The 23,004-nt window shown below is 46.0% G+C and overlaps 1 protein-coding gene across 6 annotated transcripts in view; it reads right to left on the bottom strand.

The window, feature by feature from the left end:
* The window catches only part of DOCK3 (dedicator of cytokinesis 3), a 597,238-nt gene that overhangs the window by 18,961 nt on the left and 555,273 nt on the right, over nt 1-23,004 (bottom strand). For 5 of the 6 annotated variants that reach the window (XM_030306883.1, XM_030306888.1, XM_030306884.1 and 2 more), the window contains exons 33-41: nt 22,517-22,602; nt 19,893-19,919; nt 19,660-19,755; nt 15,243-15,303; nt 14,643-14,736; nt 12,200-12,348; nt 6,437-6,523; nt 4,952-5,056; nt 704-845 (exon numbers count right to left, since the gene is read on the bottom strand). In XM_030306883.1, coding sequence (XP_030162743.1) covers nt 704-845; nt 4,952-5,056; nt 6,437-6,523; nt 12,200-12,348; nt 14,643-14,736; nt 15,243-15,303; nt 19,660-19,755; nt 19,893-19,919; nt 22,517-22,602 — 847 coding nt within the window. The remainder of the gene's footprint in view (nt 1-703; nt 846-4,951; nt 5,057-6,436; nt 6,524-12,199; nt 12,349-14,642; nt 14,737-15,242; nt 15,304-19,659; nt 19,756-19,892; nt 19,920-22,516; nt 22,603-23,004) is intronic. The other variant, XM_030306885.1, reaches the window with a different exon arrangement.

Below are 23,004 nucleotides of genomic sequence, written 5' to 3'. Positions count from 1 at the left end.
ACTGTATTTACTGCAGAACAATCTTTTAATAAGAATACTATTTGGGGTCTTTGTAGAGAGATAACATGGGAGTCCACCTGTTCTCCCTCCCTGGAACAAGCTTACAGTCATGGTGACTGTCATGAGGTCTCCAAGGAAGCTGTGTGAGGGGGATGAGGGGGAGGCCAGTATTTGTATCCACACTTCCAAGTACCACTAAAAACACAGGCACTCTCCATCTCCTTCCCCATACCCTCCATACCCACTCCCAGGGCTGTACCTCAGTCCTCCTGACAAAGACTAGGGATAATAACAGATGCACACAGGAGTGGAGCAGGGGATAGAAATGGTAGTTATCCCTGTGGCAAGAGTTCTGGTGGGATCCCCAATTACCCTGTACAGTGCCTGCTTCTGGATGCCTAGGCAGGTCCTTCACAGGGCCAGGTAGGGACTTAGGTGATGGTAGCAGCCCAGCCTGAGGGATGAAGGTCCCGCAGAAGCCCTGCTTCAGGCACCCACAGCTAAGGGCATGCCATGCTTCTTCTGTACGAGGCTGCATGAGGGTCCTGCTAAGTGTGGGTTCAGTGATGAGGACATATTCTGTTCAGGACTTATGGGTAACTTAGCCTGTAAGACCAACAACATAGCATAGGGGCAGCTGACTGGGTGGGCCTCACCTCCCAGGACCCCAGCCCGCCTTCCCTCGCCAAGCATAGAAAGATACACTGGGCATCACACTGCAGGATGGCATCATCAGGGTGGTTGGGGTGCTGCATGGCGACCGCCTGTGGGAACTCGCTGAGCATCCTCTGCTGGAAGGCCTCCAGCCTCTCGTAGTCATGGCCCCGGCACACGTATTCTTTGTTCTGCCACAAACAAGAGAGCATGCTCTATGCCTTGCCCACAGCCCCCACCTCCACATGGGTGTCAATAGCTACTTGTGTCACAAGCATGTCCTAGGAGCCCCTGTGACAGGCATGGGGCATAGCACTCAGACTCTGCCCAAAGGGAAATGATGATCCAGAAGGGAGAGGGACAGAAAAAGGGAGACTTGCACTGTGATGTGGCAGCCGGGAGGCAGGGCACAAGTTGCAGGAAGCAAAGGAGGGAGGGCGCCTTACCCAGGAAGGGGTGAGAGGTGAAGGGTGGGATTTTAGAAAAGGCCATGCCTGAGAAGAGTCCTGAAAGGCCCACCTGGGCAGCTCTGAGGGAGGAGCGGGGAAGGGTACTCTATGTGGGCACAGTGACAACCAGGGCAGCAACAGCCTGTACAGGAAAAGGTTGTGTGTGGAGAGGTGGGAGGGTGAGGAAGATGCCTGCAAGGAATGATTTCCAGGGGTGCCACCACATAAATCTTAACAGGGGGGTGACCAAGTGCATGCTTTTGAAGGGCCACTTTGGTTAGTGGGAACAAACAGTCCAAACATTATTCAGTGTCTAGTAGGTATTCAGTAATTATTTACTACATGGGCAGTAAATTCCTTTGCAATTATGTCAGCAGAACAAATAGACATCATCCTAACTACACATTTCTTAAAACCCTGTTAATACCATATTTGGTTTGGGTTAGGTCTCAGTTTTTCTTCTAGTGGGCTGCAGTAAAACAGGGCCCCCTCAACCCTGCTATGCTTACCTCACAGCTGGTCACGAGTGAATGGAACACTTCTCCAGCCCTCTGGTGATATATGTCTGCCTGCCCAACTACCTCACTAGATCCACTTTGACAAAGTTGCATCAGGCACTGGCAGCCCCTCCTGGCATGTCTTCAGAGGAAGAGAGAGAAGTTCCACAGGGCCAGCCATATGGTTACTGGTACAGGGATGATTATAGGCCAGGTCCTGGAGGACTTCACACCTTTTGGAACAGAATTTCTGCCCCCTTTTCACCTCTCCTCTTACTATGGGAGAACTCAGCTAAGGCTGGGCCACATGTCTGGATGAATCAGAACGGAAAAACAATACCAGAAGGGAAGTCACGGTCAGGAGGAGCAGGCTGGCCTCTCCAGTGAACAGACCAATAGTTAAAGGACAAGAGACATTTCTAAGTCCCTTGCTTGATAAGCAGAATTGACAAAGAAGATAATTGTAAAGAATTGGTCTTTTCAGGGGCGCCTGGGTGGCGCAGTCGGTTAAGCATCCGACTTCAGCCAGGTCACGATCTCGCGGTCCGGGAGTTCGAGCCCCGTGTCAGGCTCTGGGCTGATGGCTCAGAGCCTGGAGCCTGTTTCCGATTCTGTGTCTCCCTCTCTCTCTCTGCCCCTCCCCCGTTCATGCTCTGTCTCTCTCTGTCCCAAAAATAAATAAACGTTGAAAAAAAAAATTAAAAGAATTGGTCTTTTCATATCAACTCAGAAATGTACAACCCTCACCAGTATCTGTTCCTGGGTCAAATAAAGAGAAACAGAAATTCCCCCAAGAAGGGAAGGCTGGATGTTTTCCTGTCCCCGTGCAGATTAGTAGATAATCACATTTGCAAAGCAAGAGAGGCAGATGGTCCAGGGAAACCAAGCTGACAGAGCTAAAGTAATAGATGGCCTATGTGTTCAAGGAAGGTGAGGGAGTAGCCTAGCCTTCTGGGGAAGGCCCAGCAGGAGGAAGGCACATAGTGTTGACCTTGATGCTGGTTGTCAGTTTCAAGTTGAGGATGCCCAGCATCCTCACATGAGACAGATCCGGCTGCTGCTGCTTTGTACTTTGTCCTTGCCATTTACCAGGCAAACAGCTACCTCTACTGGGACTTACTACATTTGCCAGAGATGAACTGAGCAGTGGAGGGAAGGGAAGGCAGCATGTGGCTAGGCCAGGCGGATCTGCATGCAGGAAACACAGCTCCTAGGGAATGCCCCTTGTGTGGAGACAGAGATGGACTGATGGGTGACATTTCCTAACACCGATTGTTATTCTTCCTCCCTTACTGGCACTGCTGAAACCACATTTGAACATTCAGACTGTCGCCTGCAAGCATTATTTGGATGGCTCAGATGCAGGTTCTACGCCAGGTCTTACTTGTTAGAAAGCTCTGAGTACCCTGAGACACTGATATACCCTGTGACATAAGCATGAGTGGTGGAAGCCAGGGCAAACCACGATGGAGAACTCCTGTTTGAAGGGGAAAGAAATGAGGATACCAAGGGCCTGATTTTGTAGTATCCAAAATAATGATGTTTTAGAGTACAATCTGGTTTATGATATACAAATTGTGGGACTAAACAAGGAGAATAAAATAGTAATAAAGCGTACTTTGCAAAGACAAAATGAGAAAGAAGTTACAAGGCCAGAATCATTAGTTTGTCTAAGGACTTTATAGAGATGCTTTTGGTTTCTTATTCTTGTGTAATTCCTTCTTTCTCTTCTGCTGACCTCTACTTCCATTGCTTTTGTATAATCTCTGCTGGCGGGGGCAGCAAATATGCCACTTCTGAGATGCCTGAAGTGGAAGGTCCCTAGAGAGTGAACAAGTCAAGTCTGGTCCTCCTGAGGAGACCCTCTCCTCATTCACATTCTGCTGCTAGAAACATTCCTGTGGACTGGAATTGGAGCCTTCCTGCAGGTCACAATTAGGTGCAGTGTACTTGCTAGCCCTGTCAGTGTTACTAGTTCCTGCAGAAGACAATTTTCTTTTTCACCTAGAATGATTACTGCCTAGGAAATGTGAAAGTTGATCTGCCCTACCACCTAAAATGTGGTTAGCTTGGACTCTTGCTAGCAGACTGGCTTTTTTTTAAATTTTTTTATTTTTTATTAAAAAATTTTTTTTTAATGTTTATTTATTTTTGAGACAGAGAGAGACAGAGCATGAACAGGGGAGGGGCAGAAAGAGAGGGAAACACAGAATCTGAAACAGGCTGCAGGCTCTGAGCGGTCAGCACAGAGCCCAACGCGGGGCTTGAACTCACGGACGGTGAGATCATGACCTGAGCCGAAGTCGGACACTTAACCGACCAAGCCACCCAGGCGCCCCTGGCTTTTTTTTTTTAAAGGAGCCACTAAGCCCAACTGACCTGTGATGTGATACCAAGCTCATCATTGCTCACTGACGAAAGGAATTTTTCCAACAAGACAGGATCCCAAACATATCAAAGGGACTCTATGAACTTTCCCAGCTGCTGGTTGAGACTTGTAAACATGGAACATTAGTAAGATATTGGGACTGGGGACAGTCAGAGCTAGTGTTAGGTCCCAACTGCAGCCCAAGGCCCCTTCATCAGCACAGCTTCTTTTAGGTCCCCTGAGAATGATGAATCCCTATGGGCTGCAGCCTACAAGCCCAGACTGACTTTTCCTGGAGCCTCTGGCTTATGTGGAATAAAGAAGAGAATCACAACTGTTCAGCTGGTGTCAGTATGTCTATAGTCAGTCATTCCTTCTCTGTTGGTATCCCACCTCAGCCTTCCAGGTGGGAGAAATGGCTTTCACCATCCGGGGATAGAGAACTGGCTGCCAGTAAAAGGCTTTCCATAGCCAGATCCCATTTGACAGCTCACAAGCTTCTCTGAAATCAACAGGTTCTCAATCCTGGCTACAGAGCATACAGTGCAGCCTGGTGTAGAGCCATCATCTTAAATGACAAAGCCCAACAGGCCAGCATCCTGTTTAGGTCAGGGTTGTACTGGTGTCCTATTTGGCTAAAAATAGTCACAATGGAGGATTACAGGCATTGGAACTATAAATTGGAAGGCTTCTAGACATACCTATGGGTCATTCTCAGACCCTGGTCATTTCCTGCAGGAATTTGGTTGATTTGGTAAGAAAGTCACCCTTGTATATTCCAGGTAGCTACAAAATAGTACAGCAGAGTAAAACAAAATCTAAAGTTGGGAGCCAGTCCAATCAAGTAAAGCCAAAAGCTTTTTGTTGACTAGTTAGTCCTTCAAAAAGTAGTATTCAGTAGAACAGGGGAAAAGATAAAAAACAGGTTATAAATGAATTACTGTGTAAAATATAAGTTCTTGTGACTACCTGAATGAACTCACCCGAAGGAAGAAAGGAAACTTCCTGCCATAGAAGCCGACCCGAAAGAACTCAGGCTCCAGGCGTTGCTGCTCCATGATGTTGTCATAGTAGCTGGCCTCCATTTTCTGTGAACAAGAAAGGCAGCTGCCTTTAGGTTGGCCTGACTGCTACTGGTGTGCAAAGCAAGTTCTCTCAGGTCCAAGTAGACACTGTCTTTTGGAAAGACTGTGTGAGAAGTGAGCCCCTAGCCATGGTCAGCATCTCCCCAGGTTGCCTCATAATGGAAGAGGAAACCCTCCTCTTCCATCATCCTCTGATGGTAGGGTGGGGACAGCAGCCCAGTGCTCATAATGTCCTACCCAGTGGGTGGGCCCAACCTGATACAGATCCAGGCTTCCTGAACTTTCAGGGGGCACAGGTTTAACATGAAATTTTTTTTGCCCAGGGATTTCTGTTTTTGACTGATACTCATTACACCAAATGACTTCTAGCTCATGTTAGTTAATTGGTGGCTAACAGCTATTCTCAGCACCATTTTCCATCAGTCTAACTGCATTGCTCTTGCTCATCTATCATCGGACTAAAGATGCTAATAATCACAGTGAGAAAGTCTCAGTTGCCAGCATCACTGGTACTGGTTCCAATTTAGGAGATTTTAAACTTTGAAAGTTGAACCAATATCTATGATTTTTACCAACATCAGTAAGTTTCTTAGTATTGGCTGACCTGGCTTCACATTCAGAAAAACTCACTGAATTTTGACTGGGAAGATAGTTGTAACACACTAAATCAAGCCAGCTTGCTGAGGAGCAGTGGCCTCCAAAGACCAGTCAAGAAGCTACTTCTAGAGAACTACATCTATTATAAAGATCCAAATATCCATCTGGATCAGGGAACGTGGCACAGCTGGCCATGCTGCAGAGGGTGCAGGAGGAGGGTAAGTTGACACTGCTGGTTTCTCTTTGCTATTGAAGTTTGTAGCTGTTATGGCTCAGAATCCAGCACCAGCAGCCAGGAAAATCTGGTGGAGACCTTCAAAGTCCATGGGACATTTCACTTAATTTTTGAATATTTTGCATCAAAGAAGGGAATAAGAACAAGGTGCTTGAAAGTGACCACAAGCCAAAGCAGGGAAAGATCTTATAAAGTTTTTATATGAAGCATCCCTGAGCAAAATCATTTCAGGTGAAGCTTCTTTGTGAAGGTGAGCTGCCATCTCCTCCGTGAACTCCCCCTTCTTATCCTACATATGCTGCTTCTCCCTTCCCCTAGCACCAGTGGCCCTTGGGGTCTGGATCATATAATCATTTGTCAGGTGTGTGTTTTAGTTCCCCAGTCAGACTGCAAATATCTCAAGGGTAGGAACCTTGGCCTCTGCTTCTCCTGTACATCCACAGCACTAAAGCAAGGGCTAGACCTGCAGTGAATGCTCACTCAGAAACGGATGCCAAGACAATGCTAGTACCTCCAGTCAGGGTTGGGTTGGGGGAAGAGACAAAGCTCACCCGAATCCAGCTGAGGCTCTGATAATCGTAGAGGCTCTCGTATTGACATGCCAGCTCCCTGCACAGTGGGATTCCAAACTCCCAGCTCTGTGTTGGAAATAGGAACAAGGCTTCAGCACCTCAGACATCCTCAGAATGGCCCAGACTCATCAAATACATTCGAGGGCACAACCAAAGGCCCCCTGCAACTCATCTGTCACAAAGAACATCTGCTCAAGATGAGTCTGTGGAGCACAACACACAGTGCTCTGGCTTTCTAGCTCAAGGTTGTCGCTTTGAGGTTTCTCCTCAAATGTCTCTATCTCCAAAAGGCCATTTCCTGACCACCTCATCAAGGACAGGAACTTCCCCAGCCATTGTCTGTTTCAGTACTCCCAAGTTATCTTTAAAGGTATTTACTTTTTTGTTGTATTAATCTCAATAGATGATAAACTACATGAGGGCAGGGACCCTGTTTATTTACTTTATCCTCAGAGCCTAGACCAGTGCCAGGCATGAGCAGATAATAAAGATTTATTTAGTAAGTTAATGAAGGAAGCAATGACTTTTGCTTTTATTTAAATTCCAGTTAGTTAACATACAATGTAATATTAGATTCTGGTGTACAATATAGTGATTCCATGCTTCCATATAACACCCAGTGCTCATCACAGCAAGTACACTCCTTAATCCCCATCACCTATTTCACCCATCTCCCCACCCACCTCCCCTCTGGTACCATCCGTTTGTTCTCTATAGTTAAGAGTTTGTTTCTTGGTTTGTCTCTCTTTTTCCCTTTGCCTGTTTGTTTTGTTTTCTAAATTCCACATATGAGTGAGATCATATGATATTTGTCTTTCTCTGACTTATTTTGCTTAGCATAATACTCTCTATGTCCGTGTTGTTGCAAATGGCAAGATTTCACTTTTTTTATGGCTAATATTCCATTGTGTGTGTGTGTGTGTGTGTGTGTGTGTGTGTGTATATATACACACCACTTCTTCTTTATCCATTCATCTGTCAATGGACACCTGGGCAGAAACAATGACTTAAATTTTTTCTTAAATGTTTATTTATTATAGGGAAAGAGAGAGACAGAGTGTGAGTGAGGGAGGGACAGAGAGGGAGACACAGAATCTGAAGCAGGCTCTAGGCTCTGAGCTGTCTGCACAGAGCCCGATGTGGGGCCCGAACCCACAAACCATGAAATCATGACCCGAGCCAAAGTCAGATGTTTAACCGACTGTGCCACCCAGGAACTCCAGAAACAATGAGTTTTGAATTAAGATCACTGAAGCTCAGAAACAGTTAAAAAAACCAAGCAGAAAGTGGCTACCCAAGGACTTAGTAGTAGGCCTGACAACTTCCTTTATAGAAATATTCAAATATCAAAGAAGGTTTCAGATGATCCTTGCCTAGTGAGGTCCCAGGCTGTCTCTGTGGTGTGGCCCCTGTTACAGTTATAGGCCCATATAACAGGTGCCTGTGGAGGGCTTAAGAGGCCTTCACTAAGGGCCAGTACTGCCCATTTCCCCTGCTTTTTAATATAGTGCTTTCTTTTGTTAGACTGGGAATCACTGGTTTACTTGATATTTCAGCCAGGCTCTTCTTGCCAACTTCTAAATGCTAATTAAAAAATTTTTATTATAGGACATTTTAAGCATATAGAAAAAGAGAAGAATGAACCCCTAGGTACTCATCACCCAGCCTCAACAATGACTCGTTGTCATTGGCAACTCATTGCCAGTCTTGTATCATTCATACCCCAACCACTTACTGCCCCCCAGAGTTTTTGAAGCAAATCTCAGACATCATATAATTTCACCTAGCCATATTCCAACATGAATGCTTTAATAGAACTATATTTTTAAAAAATACCATTTGAAATAGCATCAAGGAGAAGGACAACGCTATGTCATCTGGGACTGTGTTTCTCAAAAAGAGCAGATTATTTCTATCCTTTGAAAGAATTAATGTCATATGGATTGAAACCACAGGGCTAATTAAAAATATTGAAACAAACCAAAGGGAATTTTTAAATAGACCCTGGTTCCCTGAGCCAATACAATGCCTCTGCCCCAGTGAGCTAGGAAACCTTTTATACTCCCATATTATACCCCTTTTGAGGGGCACATGTCAGCCCCCCTTCCGGCTTCAAGTGCTACTTGGGCAGGTTTTAGCCAAGGATCCTCAATAGGGTCTGCCTGGTAGGCAGCTCCATGGGGGCCGGCTAAGCAGCTGAGCTGTGCCCAGACCTGTGGCCAGCTTGCCAAGAGTGCCCCATGGGGAACTGCTCATTTAGGTGATAAGGGCCCCACGTAGGGCTAATGGCACTCAGCCAGTTAGCAGCCTGTAGCTCCCAGTAAAGCAGGTCTTCTTCCCTACTGGGATTAATGTTCATCTGCCTTGCTGGCATCTCTGCCTGATTTGTGTAATTTGCTCTCCTGCTCCAAGCCCTCCTCCCACCCACCCTCAATTATCTTTAGAGTGAGCCAGGACCAAGATTTTTAAGACATTCTGTCAGCCTTAAGGGATTGTGCTGGAACTCTGGTGGGTCTGGGGGCTTTGAGAGCTGCCTCTGATCACAGGTGAGGAATGTGTTGCTGGTACAGTGCATCCCTGGTTAAATTTTTTCTCTTGGTTTCCTGCCTTCTGGCAGGAGGCAAATCCAACTCCAAAACTTCTTATCAATGTCTGAAATCCAATTATTTCTACCAGCTCTGGCAAGATGGGTGCTTTTACACATCCTTGTGGCCCCTTTGACAGGGATGATCCAAAAGTTACACTCACTTAGGGCTCATTCTAATCAAAGTGAAAAGGAAGGCAAAGGCCCAGGACTCAGACTGGTGGTCTTTGTACTTCTGTTTACACACAACATATTAGAAGCAACAGATTCATCAATTCTTCAGAGGAGTGTGGGCAATAGCAACTCTCAGTCAGGAGAGCCCAAGCCCAGCCCCACAGAGAAGGCTGCTCTAGTCTTAATGGTCTGTATGCCAGATAAGCAGGTGTCAGAGCCCTCTGCTAGCTTTCCTTCCTGTCTGCTCCCTCTGCCCTGCGATGGAGGACCAACTCTCATTTTTGAGCCTCTCCTTCCTTCTTTTCAACTTTACTTCTTTCCTTTCTCCTTGTCTGGCCTGGGAGTGCTGACCCTCTGTGGACTGGAACTCAGTCCAGCTTGGAGCAGGCTCCAGGCTCTCATCACTGAAGAGAATGGCCCAGGGTTAGAGTATGACCATGAGTTGAACTTCTGACTCAATCCTTCTGGGTGCTCAGCAAATAAACACAGGACCAAAGGAAGTCAGGTTATCTGTATAAAGCATATAACAGAGAGGCTGGGAGAGTGTGGAAGAAAAGTAGAGGGCCTGGCATGTGAGGCAGGGTGTGCTGGGAATGCTGAGGGCTATAACCCCTTTACCTGCCCATCCCTAGAGTCTTCTTTTTTGCCCTCCTCCTGCTGTCAAGGCAGCTTTTCTCTGGACACCAAGAACCCTACAGGAACACTTTTCTGCAGCAGCCTGGTTTTGCTTTTCTGGAGCCAATAGTAATAATAATAATAATAACAATAATAATAATAATAACAACTTCAATTAAGAGCTGGTTAACTTGAAGTTAATAATAATTAACTTCAATTAAAGAGCTGGTTAGCCCTATCCACTGGTTCTACGGGGGTACTGAGGCACAGAAACACAGAAGTTGGACCTTCTATATTAACTCAAGAGAATGAATGTGATAAATATCTCTTTGAGGATGAGCTTATGAAAGGGCTCTGCACTCAGCACAGAACTTGCTACTCCAGAAATTCACAGAAAAAACAGGGTTACTAGAATGAGTGCGAAATCCTCAAGAAGGTGGCCTACGGAGCCTTCCAGTCCTTCCCCCAAATCTGTTCATCTATGATACTCAAGCAGGTTTTGCATTTCATTCTTTCATCCATACTAAGCTTTAAACCTGCTTTTCTAAACACTACTGTAGTGTTTAGTGAAGAGGGGAACAATTAATGTTCCCATGTCCCACTGGTAGGCTCTGTCAGAACAAGACAACTCTCCACTGTGTACTCTGTGCCCACGGAAAGAAAAGAGAACTAATACACTAAAAGCACTTATGCACACTCACACCATGATCATGCCACTCCTGAGCTGGCAGGGCTTTCTGGGGATGTGGGTAGATGACAGTTCCAGGTGGGCTGGGTGCCAGAAAGGCAGGCTTGAAAGTATAGTGGTGTGGGGCTTTAAGTCCAGCCCTGGACCAGCAACAAGAGGAGGCTTTGGGCTAGCACTATGGATCAGTCACACGTGGCTGCCCGAATGCTGAGCATGGACCCCTTTTCCAGGCTAGGTTATACAAGAGCTCCTGAGATTCTGGAAAGGTTCCTGCATGGGTGAATGGTTTTGACAAAGATGTTCCCTATGTTATATGAAACTAATGAATGTTTTCTGATTTATGGGCAAAAGCCATTAATGTTTAAATCTTTCTTTTTTATGATGAATAAATACATTAAAAAAACCCAATTTCCTAAATGGGTAAGGGGCATTAAGGAATCTACTCCTGAAATCATTGTTTCGCTATATGATAACTAATTTGGATGTAAATTTTAAAAAATAAAAAATAAAATTAAAAAGTAAAATAAAATAAAATAAAATAATTTTTTAAATGTTTATTTATGAGAAGGAGAGAGAGACACAGAGCATGAGAGGGGAAGGGGCAGAGAGAGAGGGAGACACAGAATCCGAAGCAAGCTCCAGGCTCTGAGCTGTTAGCACAGAGCCCAATGTGGGGCTTGAACTCACGAACTGTGAGATCATGACCTAAACTGAAGTTGGACGCTTAACCAACTGAACCACCCAGGCGCCCCTTAAATTCAGCCTTTAAAAAAATTATTTAATGCTTATTCATTTTTGAGAGACAGAGAGAGACAGAGTGCAAGCAGGGGAGGGGCAGAGAGAGAGGGAGACACAGAATCTAAACCAGGCTCCTAGCTGTCAGTACAGAGCCTGATGTGGGACATGAACCCATGAACTGTGAGATCATGACCTGAACCGAAGTCAGATGCTTAACCAACTGAGCCACCCAGGCACCCCAAATTCAGGTTTTTAAAGCAATGATCAAAGCTGAATAATGAGCAAACAGCATCAACAAGTCACACAACCCCAGCCTTTTCAGTGTATGGGCCACAACCAACTGTAGGTGGTCAGAGAGCCCCATAAGGAGCCCGCTGAGAGATAGGAGCAGGATGGCTGGGAAGCACCAAGGAGGCCTAAACCAATGCTGACACTGCCTGCCAATCCTACAGATTGAAGCCTGATGGGGAAGAATCCCAATGAGAGAAGTCTAGTCTGTGCTGTGATGAAGGGAAATCCAAGATAAGTACATGTACCAGTAAGAGGCAGGACAGGCCTCCTTTGACTAAGGTTAAAATCCGTTTGTTTTTATAGCTCATATGTTCTATGGCAGATTAGAAAATCAACATTAATTCTCTATGTAATCTAATAAATGCAAGGGGAGGGGCAGAAGCCCCCGCTATAGGAGCATCGGCATTTATAGATGTGCAAGGGTGCTCTGTGGGGCTGTCTCATACCCTCAATCTGGAATTGGTTTCCAAACCACAGAATTAAACTGTTATATATTTTTTTCCCCAGAGAAAATCATGCTGCCTCCAAAGCTGATGCACATACACGGACATCCACCCACTTATCGCCCCCACACCACCCTCTGCAGCGTGCCTAGATGGCATGCATTATTGTAGAACCCAAAGAGCTGAACAGCTTGCCTAATGACACCTACCTTGCCTTTGTTGAAGTAGTGGATGATCTTGCGGCACAGTCCCTCTTTCCGCTGCCACTCTGTCTGGGATGGGTAGTGGAGGAATTCCCGAAGTGGCCGTTCTTCCCACTGCAGCAGCTCACAGTAGAGGAGCAGAGTGAATGCGGCCTCTGTGGGGAACAGGCAATATGGAGATCCAGGGACTTCTCCTCAGGGTTCCAGGGGGAGTCTGGTGCCAGGGGACTAGCCCAAGCACTCTGCTAGGATAGGGCATGTGCAGCCCAGGTCAGGGAAACTGGATACCAAAGGTTACATAGAGGGGCTGCCCAGCCAGCCAATAACCTTTGCCCATAGCATTAAGGAGTCAAAGATCCTGGTAGACAACTTCCTCTCATAGCCTAATTATCGATACTGGGCTCCAGATGAAATATGACCCAGCTACCTGAGAATTTGTGCACAAGTTACCTTGCTTTGGGAGACACAGACATGTCAGAGTCAATTCTTGGGTTCCTTTTTAGTCAATGTATTACAGCTTCCTTTCCAACCTTCTCAGAACTGGCTCTTGCAGGAGGGCACTGATCAAGTCTTCTCTCAGCCCTCCCTAAGCCAGCCCCAGTGCCTACAGCAACATTTTCTGACCTCAGCATGGCCTTCATCTCTACTGTTTCTACAAGGACCAGAGAGACATGTAAATGGTGGTAAGTGTGTGATGGGCCTGTAGCCAGAAGCTCCATTCCTGGAGGAGCTCAAAGTTGATGCTGAACTCAGGGCAGAGGCCCAGTGACACTTTACCCTACATGTGGAACTGTTCAAGAAAGTTATATAAAACAAGAACAACTAAATACTGTGGCCCTAAATTCTAAGGCATGAGTCACACTTAATTACAGCCACTGATCAGGGTCCTCATTATACAGTCTGCTCTTTCCTGTTCTATTTGGTCATTTTTGGTGGGCATCTCCTAGTGGCAAGGTAATTAGCTCTAGCTTCTGTCTGGCCTTCAAGGCCCTACTCAAGTCCGCTACCAATAACTGTGAAGAATCTCATTTCTAACTATTCCATGACCCACTTCCAGTTTTAGCCAAACACACCTGCCTGCAGCCACTCCCCAGGCTCTTCCTCATCCTTGCCTCTCTGCCTGTGCTCTGGTCACTGGACCTTCCTGCCCAGGGATGCACATGCCTCCTTACTGGATCCAGATGGGAAGTCTTTTATTTCTGGGGAACAAGCTCCTGAGGCACTCAAGGGCTCCCTTTGGAATTTAGGAAACCAGGTGAAATTTTTTTCTTTTCTGATCATATCCTTTTCAGATGTTATTCCTGAGGCCGCCAGAGACAAGGCTTAGCACCCTCTCTCTCTGTCCAAATCCCTGACCCCACCTCTCAGTCATGGCCCAGACCTCTAGGAATTTAGTAAATGCCTCTATATTATATGGAATTTATCAAAGTCTATTGTCTTCTCAGAGGCTTGCTGCAGTCATGGGTGGAAGTAGACAGAGAGAACGGCAGATTCAGTCCAGTCATTTCAGATTTAATTCTTGTTAACTTATGTGGTCAGAAAAGGTGGCATCTATGCCAAACAATCCCTTACATCTAGAAATAAGGAAGGAGGGTTCTGTGTTTCTACAAACCCATCTAGTTCTAGTAATGTTTGTGGATAAGAATAGCTTGAATTTCATGGTTTGTCACACAAATTCAAGTCCTATGGCTCAAGAGCTAGGATGTAGTGGCTAGTCACCACAGTGAAGAAGGTGGCTATTTTGGGGAAGCTATGGCACCAGGTGATCAGGCAGGAGACACATGCATGCACATACCCTCTTGACTGAGTGGTACTCAGTAAACAGTGTGACAGGCAGGCTGAAATGCTTTTAAATTTGTTCTATTAGAAAGGGCCTTAGTAATAAATTGTAGAAAGGGGACCTATATGGTCCATCAGAAAGCCAGATGAACACTCTCAACACTTTCTATTGGAAAATCAAAGTGGGGCTGCTGTGCATTTTGCAGGGAAGAGCCTAGACTGCAAAGCAGTTCTGCTAGCAAGTTCAGAAGTTAGGCAGATATTTCAGTGTTATGGCCTCATGTAGCTCTGGCTGTGAAGGTTTTCAAGGTCAAGAAGGCTCTGCTCTTAGAGAGGGACAGTGAGCTCAGGATGCTCTGAACCTAGTGCATGAGAATTTGGAGGTTACCCTTGAGGCCTCAGAGGGGATGGACAGGAGGCAAGGAGAGAGCAGAACAGCCTCAGACAGCAGAGGACATGGCATGAAGGCACAAGTGGAATTTATGCCTGCTTTCTTTCTGCCATATGTGACAAAGGATTTGAAGGAAAGAATGAAGTGAGGGGGCAACATAGGCCCCAACACTCCACTAAGATCTGGCAGGCACCAGTTCAGAGCCTTTCTCTGCTAGCTGTGCACACCTGTCCAGTCTTTCCTCACAGGGAGACATGGTTGGGTCCCCCTTCTACTCACCTGTGTAGTTTTCAGCCTGCAAATGCATGTCACAAAGCTTATGGATATAGCGGATATACATCTCTTCTTTGTTAATCTCAGATTTGTAAAAGTTCTGTGAGAGAGAAAAGGAAATACGCATAAAGATGAGAGAGGTTTCCACCTGTGGAGGCCATACCTGAGCTCCAGGCAGCTGGCCAAAGCCCTGGGTGTACTGGACAGGAGGAGGGCAGGCCATGGACACAGACAGCACCAGCAAGAGAAAGGATCAGCCAGAAGGCACAACTGCTCCCCAGGTATGGTGGAACGAATGGCAGATCTGCAGGAATCCAAATATTGAGAAAGAGGAGGAGTGCCAAGGCAGACTGGGAATTAGGGTATTTCATGGTTGACTGGACCTTGTTAAGAAGCCAAGGATAGAGTTCTGTCCAAGGAGAACATTCTTTTCTCAAGTGAAAATGTGACTGATGAGGTGCAGGTCTCTGAGATATTAGGGACAGAGCTGATATCCTGACTCAAGTCCTTAGGCTTGCAGCCACAGTAGAAGGGCCAAGCCTGTCACAGCGCAGGCCAGAAGCTATTCCGCTGGGCAGATAGGAGGAGGGGCCCATGTCTTCTCACCATCAGGTTAACAGTGCAGCCAATCTTCTTATTCTCTGTTTCCTCTCCTTTCATGCAGTCCCTGGAAAGGAGAGCACAGATGAATGTCCCATGGCATGAAGTGGTGGCTCTGGAACAATGCATAGAACTGCAGTGTCACAGAGGCATTAGTATAACTAAACCCTAAATTAAGATGCTCTCCAACAGAAAATGCTTCCACAGGTGGGGGCTATACAGTGAGCTCCCTCTGAGGTTTGGACCCACTCCTAGGGTTCAGAGATCTCTGTTCAACTGAACCTCTCATTCTGGTGGCAGAGTGTAGAGCCCAGATGGTACATTAGGGTAGTACCAATATCCTCAGCACAGAAGAATGTATCAGTAAAGATAAATGTCAAATCCTCAAGTCCCCAGAAGGAGAGGCACAGAGCTTTTCTTACAGGGAAAGTTTCATTTTGTAGGACAGCATTCAACAGAAGCCAATATGCTCCACTCCAGAGACCTAGCTTCAAGACCCTGTGGTTACAGCAACCGTGGCATGGCCACCATGTTAACCATCTTACTGGCTTTTCTCCCTATGGTTTCCTTCCTGTGTACTAAGTAGAAGCAGCAGGTTTAAAGTTTCTTTCTGATTTAGGGGTAGCTTCACCCAGGGCTGAGTTACATTCATGCTGATCAGAGCAGGGTTGGGTGTAAGAGGGGTCAAGCCTGGTCTGTGAGACACAGAACAACAGGAACACTGAGAATGGATCCTTCCCTAGGGAGAGAGGAGGACTGGTCAAAACCAAGCTCCTCTGGAAGTAGCAGAGTCTTGGCACAAGGAGACAAAGGAGAAGGAGAACCAGAATGGTGAATCTCGCCAGAAGCCTCCTCTACACACAGCCAGCCAGAGTTCCATCTGTTTGCTGTGTCTCCTTCTATGGCACTCTACAGTCCTCTGGCATATAGATATAGTTCCTTGTGTAGCTGTGTGTTAGGGAAAGGCAGCATAAGTGGGTTTATGGACCACTAAGATCAGGTGGAGAGAGTATCTTGACTTTGCTCTACTAACAGGCATGGGGCCCAGTGAGAAACATCACAGTTGGGAGTCAGGAGCCTTAGTCCAAGTCACTGAACCTCTGGGTGATAATGTGACAAAGTTAGTTATCCCCGCCTTCCCAGCTGCAATCCAGCTCACAAAGGGATAACTTCTTTGAAAGAAAGGAATACTGAAAAATCCACACAACTCTCATGATATTCTGCAAAGCCAAGTGTCCTCCCTTCTATGGAGGGCTACTATCAGACGTGGCAGCTCTGTGGGATTTGAAACCAAGGTCGTCCTCCTTTTTTGGTTCCCTAACTGCCATATGGCATTTGGTTCCTCTGTAGTCAGACATGGGGGTCCTTAACAGGCTACTGCAGAACCTTTTAGTGCTAGTAGGGACAGGAAAGTGCTGTGACTTTTTAAGAGGTGGACCAAATGGCCAACTAGTTAGTTACAAGCAACATAGAAAGTGGCAGGAAGCATCTGTCTCTCCAATAAGTTGGCTGATAGAGAGTAGTGAGGTCTCAACTAGCTACTTTGGCATTTAGTGTTTTTTTTTTTGTTTTTGTTTGTTTTGTTTTTTCTAGAAAGCATCTGAAACACTTCCCAGGCATCACCTTCTTTTTGGCTATAACTAGAACTTCATTGCCAAGTCAATTAAACAGGAAAGTATTGTCCTCAACCCTGTGATGTCAGGGGCATTCCCTACACCTTTGTGCTCTATGACCACCTCTCCCATGCATTGCTAACAGCTGCCTCTTCTCTTCTGTGTGGCTGTGCATCACTTCTGTGTGGCTACTCAACATAGAGGACACCTTTTAAAGCCTCTGACTTGGGTGCAGCCATTGCTCTCCCCTGTTCTTTCTCTGGAGGACGAACAGGGAAGACCCTCCTAAAGAGGCTTCTGAAGCAACCGGTTATGAGCACTGGGCTTGTGGTGACCTAGACCAGGGCCCAGGCAGCCCTTAGTGCAACTGGAGAGGCCTGAGAAAGGAAGGCTCCATAACCTCCAGTTCCTCTTCCAGGTGGAGGTTCCACTTAAAGTCCCAAGGGCTTGGCAACCCTAGCCCTGTCCCTGTATGTTCCAGGGCACTAAGAACCACTCCCCCTACCCCACGGGGCTCTGCTTCCTAACCTGAGAAATACAGTTGCCACCAGTGAGCATCTTTATATCTGACACAGAGTATCATTCACACAAAAGTTGAAAAGGTACTCCTCTGAGTACTTAAGGTTCATGCTAGTCTAAAACAGAGTCTCACACTCTAGGTTCAGATCATTCTGGAGTATAACCTATTAATTATTTGCCTAATCAATGTATATGTATCTGTCAACTATTTTCTTAGTAGGTTCTTATTGCACTAAACTGCACTGGGGTAAAAGAGACTACTTTGGTTCCTGCACGGTCTTCCAATTGGTCAATATATACTGTACACTTGTCAGAGGACCATCAAGGCTCCATGCAGGGGACCAGGGAGATAAGGACAAGGTCCCTGTCCTCAAGAGGTTTCTCTCTTCAATTGAATGAGTCAGAAAGGTGACAAATGATCATCATGCAAGGTGACTGATGCTTTGAAAGAAGTGTATACAGATCCAGGTAAGCTTTTATCTGGTAAAACTTCCTTGATGGGGCTTGGTAGGAAGGCCACTCTTGGGAGGACATTGCATGTAGAGAAGCCTGAAGAGAAGGGATGTGAGTGGTGACAACATGGATGAAAGAATAGGGCATGGCTCTTGAGTCAGATGTGGGTTCAAATCCCAGCAATGGCATTTCCTATCACTGGTGTTTCTTCACTGATAAAAACAGGGATAACCCTTCACAGCTCCTTATGGGATTAGAGATAATGCTTGTCAAGCACAAAGCACATAGTGTATTTTTAACAGATAAGAGCCATGATAAACATTGTGGTGTTTCCTTTTGTGTTAACAGGGAGCAACACTAGGAGGTTAGTATGTGCACATGGGTGCTGGGACTGTCAAGGAACAGGGCTGGAGGAGTAGGCAAAGGCCAGTTTATGAAGGGGCTTTGCTGCCATGTGAAAGAGCATGAATTTTGTTTTTTAATGAACCCATTATTGAGACAAGAAATGGAAGAGAATGAAATTGGGTTTGGCCATGAGTTTGAGTTGTTTGTACAAGGTAGATACAAAAATCAAACAGGAAGCTAGAACTAAGCTAAGAAATTAATTTAGGCTCTTTCTGGTAGGCCATAGTGAATAGAGCTTAACCTTTAGTAAATGTTTTAGGGAGGGGGAGGTATAGAGTTTTGTGCATCCCTCTTCCCTGTCTGATAGCAGGTACAGAAAAGGCTGGGGATGTGGCATGAACAAAGGAGTCCACTGATCTAAAAGGCATCCCCAAAAGGCCACTTGTCAACTTTTAAGGTCCAGGAAAAATGGGCTGAAACTTGCACAAGCACAACTGTGCTACAGGAAGAGGGGATGCCTAATATGGGAACCCATTTCTCAGGAATTCCATTTCCATGTCCAGATAGTACACTGGACACCTGAGTCTTCTGCAAAGCAGAAGTCTTGCCATAGGAGTACCTTCTATTCAGCAGCAACTGGAGGTGGCCTAAACCCCCTCATTTCCTGATGCATGGGTTGGAAGTGCTCTCCCTTGGCGTTTACATGTCTTGTAGCACAGAGGAGACAACTATTGCTTGGGGATGGATTTCCTCCGTCATTCTTCCTCATTCCCTATCACCTCCCTCTAGGCTCCTAAAAGGTACCCTTAGCCACCACATGAACTCTGCTAAGAGAATAATGAAGACTGCAATGGTGGCTTCATTGCCCCATCTGGAGTAATTCAAAAGCCGTGATATGACAGAAAGCAAGATTTCATGAAAAAACTAATTTTACATGAACTCTCAAACTGAACATAGCATAAAGATCTCTGAGCTCACAGGCTGCTTCCTCTAATCTGTTCATGGTCAGGACCAAGGGACAGAAAAAAACACTTTAGGCAAAGAATGGAGGCATGGAAAAGTAGGATCCCCAGTGCCTGGAAAAACCAACTGGAAGTCCTGCTGTGTCACACTTCTGTACCGGGTGATATTTCCCCGCCCATCTGTCATATGGCTCTCAGGAACACAGCACAAAGGACCTACAGTTGTTCGCTGCATTGCTCTGAGCTGTGACCTTTCTGGATGGAAACCTGCATGTCCCTGGGATGCCTCCTGGATATATGTGCTCACATATCAGGGGGGATCCTAGGAAGCCCTGGCCTACCCCTGGGAGAGGACTCTTTCCCTCTCTTTGGCCATCAGTAGATTCCCAATGACTGATGATGGCATCCAAACCAGAAGAGTCCTCCCCCTGAAGGCCACATGGTTTCAATTTTAAGGTCAGAGGATGTCCTTGCTGAGGCAAGTATCCTGATCAGACAAGAGGTCAGATAGGTAGGTGCCTGAGAAGATACCTGTAGTCAAGAAGGCGTTCCATGAGGCGGGTGACTGAGGTCACAAAGGAAATGCCGGTTTCACGCCATGTTTCCTGTTCAACCTTCTCCAGTAGGCTATTAGTTGGAGGGTGGGGGGAAACAAACACAGTATACAATTTATGAGCCTTCTTTGGGCACAAAAGTGAGGTCCCAGAGCCCATGGAGCCTGTGATGGATCTGGAGACAGAAGACTTACCACACTACAGTCTTACCTGGGGTAGGGCCCAAACAGCTGGGTTCTACTCCATGCAGCAGAAAGCAAAGACAAGGCGATTACTGAACTGGCAGGAACAGATGAGCATATTTTCCATTTTCCTGTATAAGTTCCTAAGGATGCCAATGAACTGAGGAAGGGGTTTTAAAGCCCCAGCCCTTTAGGTGTATGCTGTGAGGTTTGTTCTAAAACAGCAGCTGAATAAGAGCCCACTGAGGATGGATCTGGCTTTGCAGTTGGCCAACTACCTCCATCACCACTCAGAGGCATCCTCAGCAAACATACAAACTCAACTTTTCATGTAAACCAAGGAAAAGGTTCCGACTAGTCTTGAGGGCCCAGTATGAAGGGCAGTGAGTGAAACTAGGAGTTATACCTGGTCATCTCCACTGTCGGGATGTTTCCAAGTGAAAATTGCCAGAGCCAAGAGCTAAATGCCCAGGTCCTTTTCTCATTTGCCAGCCCATGCTCCTGGCACCTCAGGGTAGCCTCTGGCTTCTCTGCCTTCCCACAGATCTCTCCTAGGGGATGATGACCTAGACTCTCTGCTTGCTCTAGTGATGAGCCCAGGTCCAGGTCTCATTCCTGATTCCTTTCTACACTGTCCCTCACTCCCTAAAAGTCATGAAAGTCACCTGGAGTGGCAGGCCCAGCTAAAAGCCCAGCACTGGGCACTCCCACTCACAACCTGGCTGCTGTTAATGCTGCCATGACGGCGACAGTCTTCCCCACACAGAGTATATGGCCTGAGCTGAGGCTTCTGGGAAAGTGAGGGTTTCCCATGTGACTTATATCACTAGAGAGAGAAGGCACACCATTGCTCTGGTCTCTGAGCTGTGTGGATGAAGCCACTGTGTCAGTATTTCCCAAACTATTCTCCAGAGCTCTGCTGTCCTGGAGGACCAAGAAAGGTGTTCTGCGAGCAAACAAGCCTGGGAAATGCTGGTCACTACACACTCCTGTCAGAGATATTTCACATCTTTATACCTATTAAAGGCTTTGCTAAGTCCTGTAATAGAGGTCTGCTCAATTTTGTTTAATTGAATCTTTTCTGAACTGATCACTTACTTTTTTCCCCCAGCAACTTCCCCAAAACACAAATTGGGAAATGCTGCTTTATGGTTCTCGGAAGTTTTCAGTCCTCAAACATGATTTAGAAGAGTTTATGAAACACTATTTGGTCAGGTAATTAGTAAGTGCAAGTTATTTGTGTGCTTTTTCCTTTGTAGTAAAATCATCTGTTAGTGACTTAGGAAGAGATTTCTCTGCATTATTTCCACAGTTAGAAACATCTTTAGCTAAAAGAAAAATACTAAGGTAAAGATTCATTTACACAAATTATAATTATTTAAATTTCAAATAAATTCACATTTTGTGTGACTCATTAAGGAACAAAGTGGGTAGGATATAGCAGAAAGATTCCCCCTTCTTGAAATTGGGAGATCTGAGTCCTCCCCCCAGAGTGGCTTTTCACAGGTCATTCAACCGAGGGCATGCTAACACTTTCCTCATCTCAGTTTCACCACCTTTATTCATGAAGATAATTTCTGCCCTGCTCACTTCACAGGTGTGTTGTAAGGATTAAGTAAGAAACGTCAACACATTTGTACACTGTAAAGTTCTAAGCAAATGTACAGTATTATTATTGGAAAAATATGTCATAGGCTTGTCTTCAAAATGGCATGAAAACAAAGAAAATATTAAAGCTGGAAATAATGAGTGAGATGGGAGGGGACTCTAGAGCTATAAAAGTCTAAAGATTTTGTTTTTTTGGAAGATAAAATGTCCAGCATCACTATCTATCTGGGAGAATCATGGCTCTCCCGAGTCCCTCCTTTGGACTTAGCCCTGTGGCAAAGACTCTTGGCCTCCAACATTTCAAGACAGGAGCTATGAGGGGCGCCTGGGTGGCTCAGTCGGTTAAGCGTCCGACTTTGGCTCAGGTTGATCTCGTGGTCTGTGAGTTTGAGCCCCGCATCGGGCTCTGTGCTGACAGCTCAGAGCCTGGAGCCTGTTTCAGATTCTGTGTCTCCCTCTCTCTGACCCTCCCCTGTTCATGCTCTGTCTCTCTGTGTCTCAAAAATAAATAAATGTTTTAAAAAAAAAGACAGGAGCTATGAATGTGGACCTGGGAAAATCCCTGACATCACTCAGTACAAACACCCTGTTTCACAAACAGGGAAACTGTCCTGGAGAGTGGGCACAATTTGTTAAAGTCACAAGATCCATGGTAGTGTTTTTTCAAAGTTGATTGTACCATCTTATGAAGCAAGGATTTAACTGTTTACCTCTCAGAAATGCCAGCACTGAGCCCTCAGAGAGTCCCCATGGGCTGTGTGCCCAACTGGATACAGTGCATGCTATGAAGACATATAAAGACCCTTTTCCTATCAGCAAATCTAAGAGCTCAGAGTTACTGCCTGTCTCTACCTCTTTAGTCAACTATGGCAATCCCTGAGAGCTTGCTGCCATAATGCCACCGTCCTATTGACTAGGAACAATCTAGGTCACTCCTGATACTCACCCTCTGAAGCCCAGCCAGCGTGGGTTGCACCCCTACCCCTCATCAGCCCATTTCACCCCCTCCCCCAGTGTGGGGTGCTTGGGGCTAAAGCAGCTTACAGCAGGCCGAAGAGCTCTCTGTAACTCTCGTCGCCTTTCCCTTCTGACACCATGCTGTCCAGCTTGTCAATCAGCTCAGCCTCCACCTAGAGGGAAGCAGAGACTTCATGAACCCAAGCTGACCTCAGAGGAAGATTGGGAAATCTAGCTCCTACCACAGGTGAGAATGGCTGGGAACTGCTTCCTGATTTTGTCCTTGTACCAAATAAATCCGAGGGAAGGCAGGACCTCATCTACAGCACCAAGAAACCACTCTACCCCCTTGATTAGGAAGGCTCCCCACTCCAGTGGTTTAAAGTTGGAACTTACACACCTCAGATACTCTTTTCCCAGTCTAGGGTCAAAAGGCAAGGATTCCATGTAAAGAAAAGTATTTTGGATACAAAAGAGGTCTTTGTCAAGTGTTTCTCTTTCTTAAAAAAATGTACACTCAAAAGAATTTGTGTGAGTAAAATACATTTGGTTAGAACTTTACCCTCTAGTCAGCC

Source organism: Lynx canadensis, chromosome A2, assembly GCF_007474595.2.
Source record: "Lynx canadensis isolate LIC74 chromosome A2, mLynCan4.pri.v2, whole genome shotgun sequence".
Lineage (NCBI taxonomy): Eukaryota > Metazoa > Chordata > Mammalia > Carnivora > Felidae > Lynx > Lynx canadensis.
This window is presented reverse-complemented; position numbering and strand designations above follow the sequence as displayed.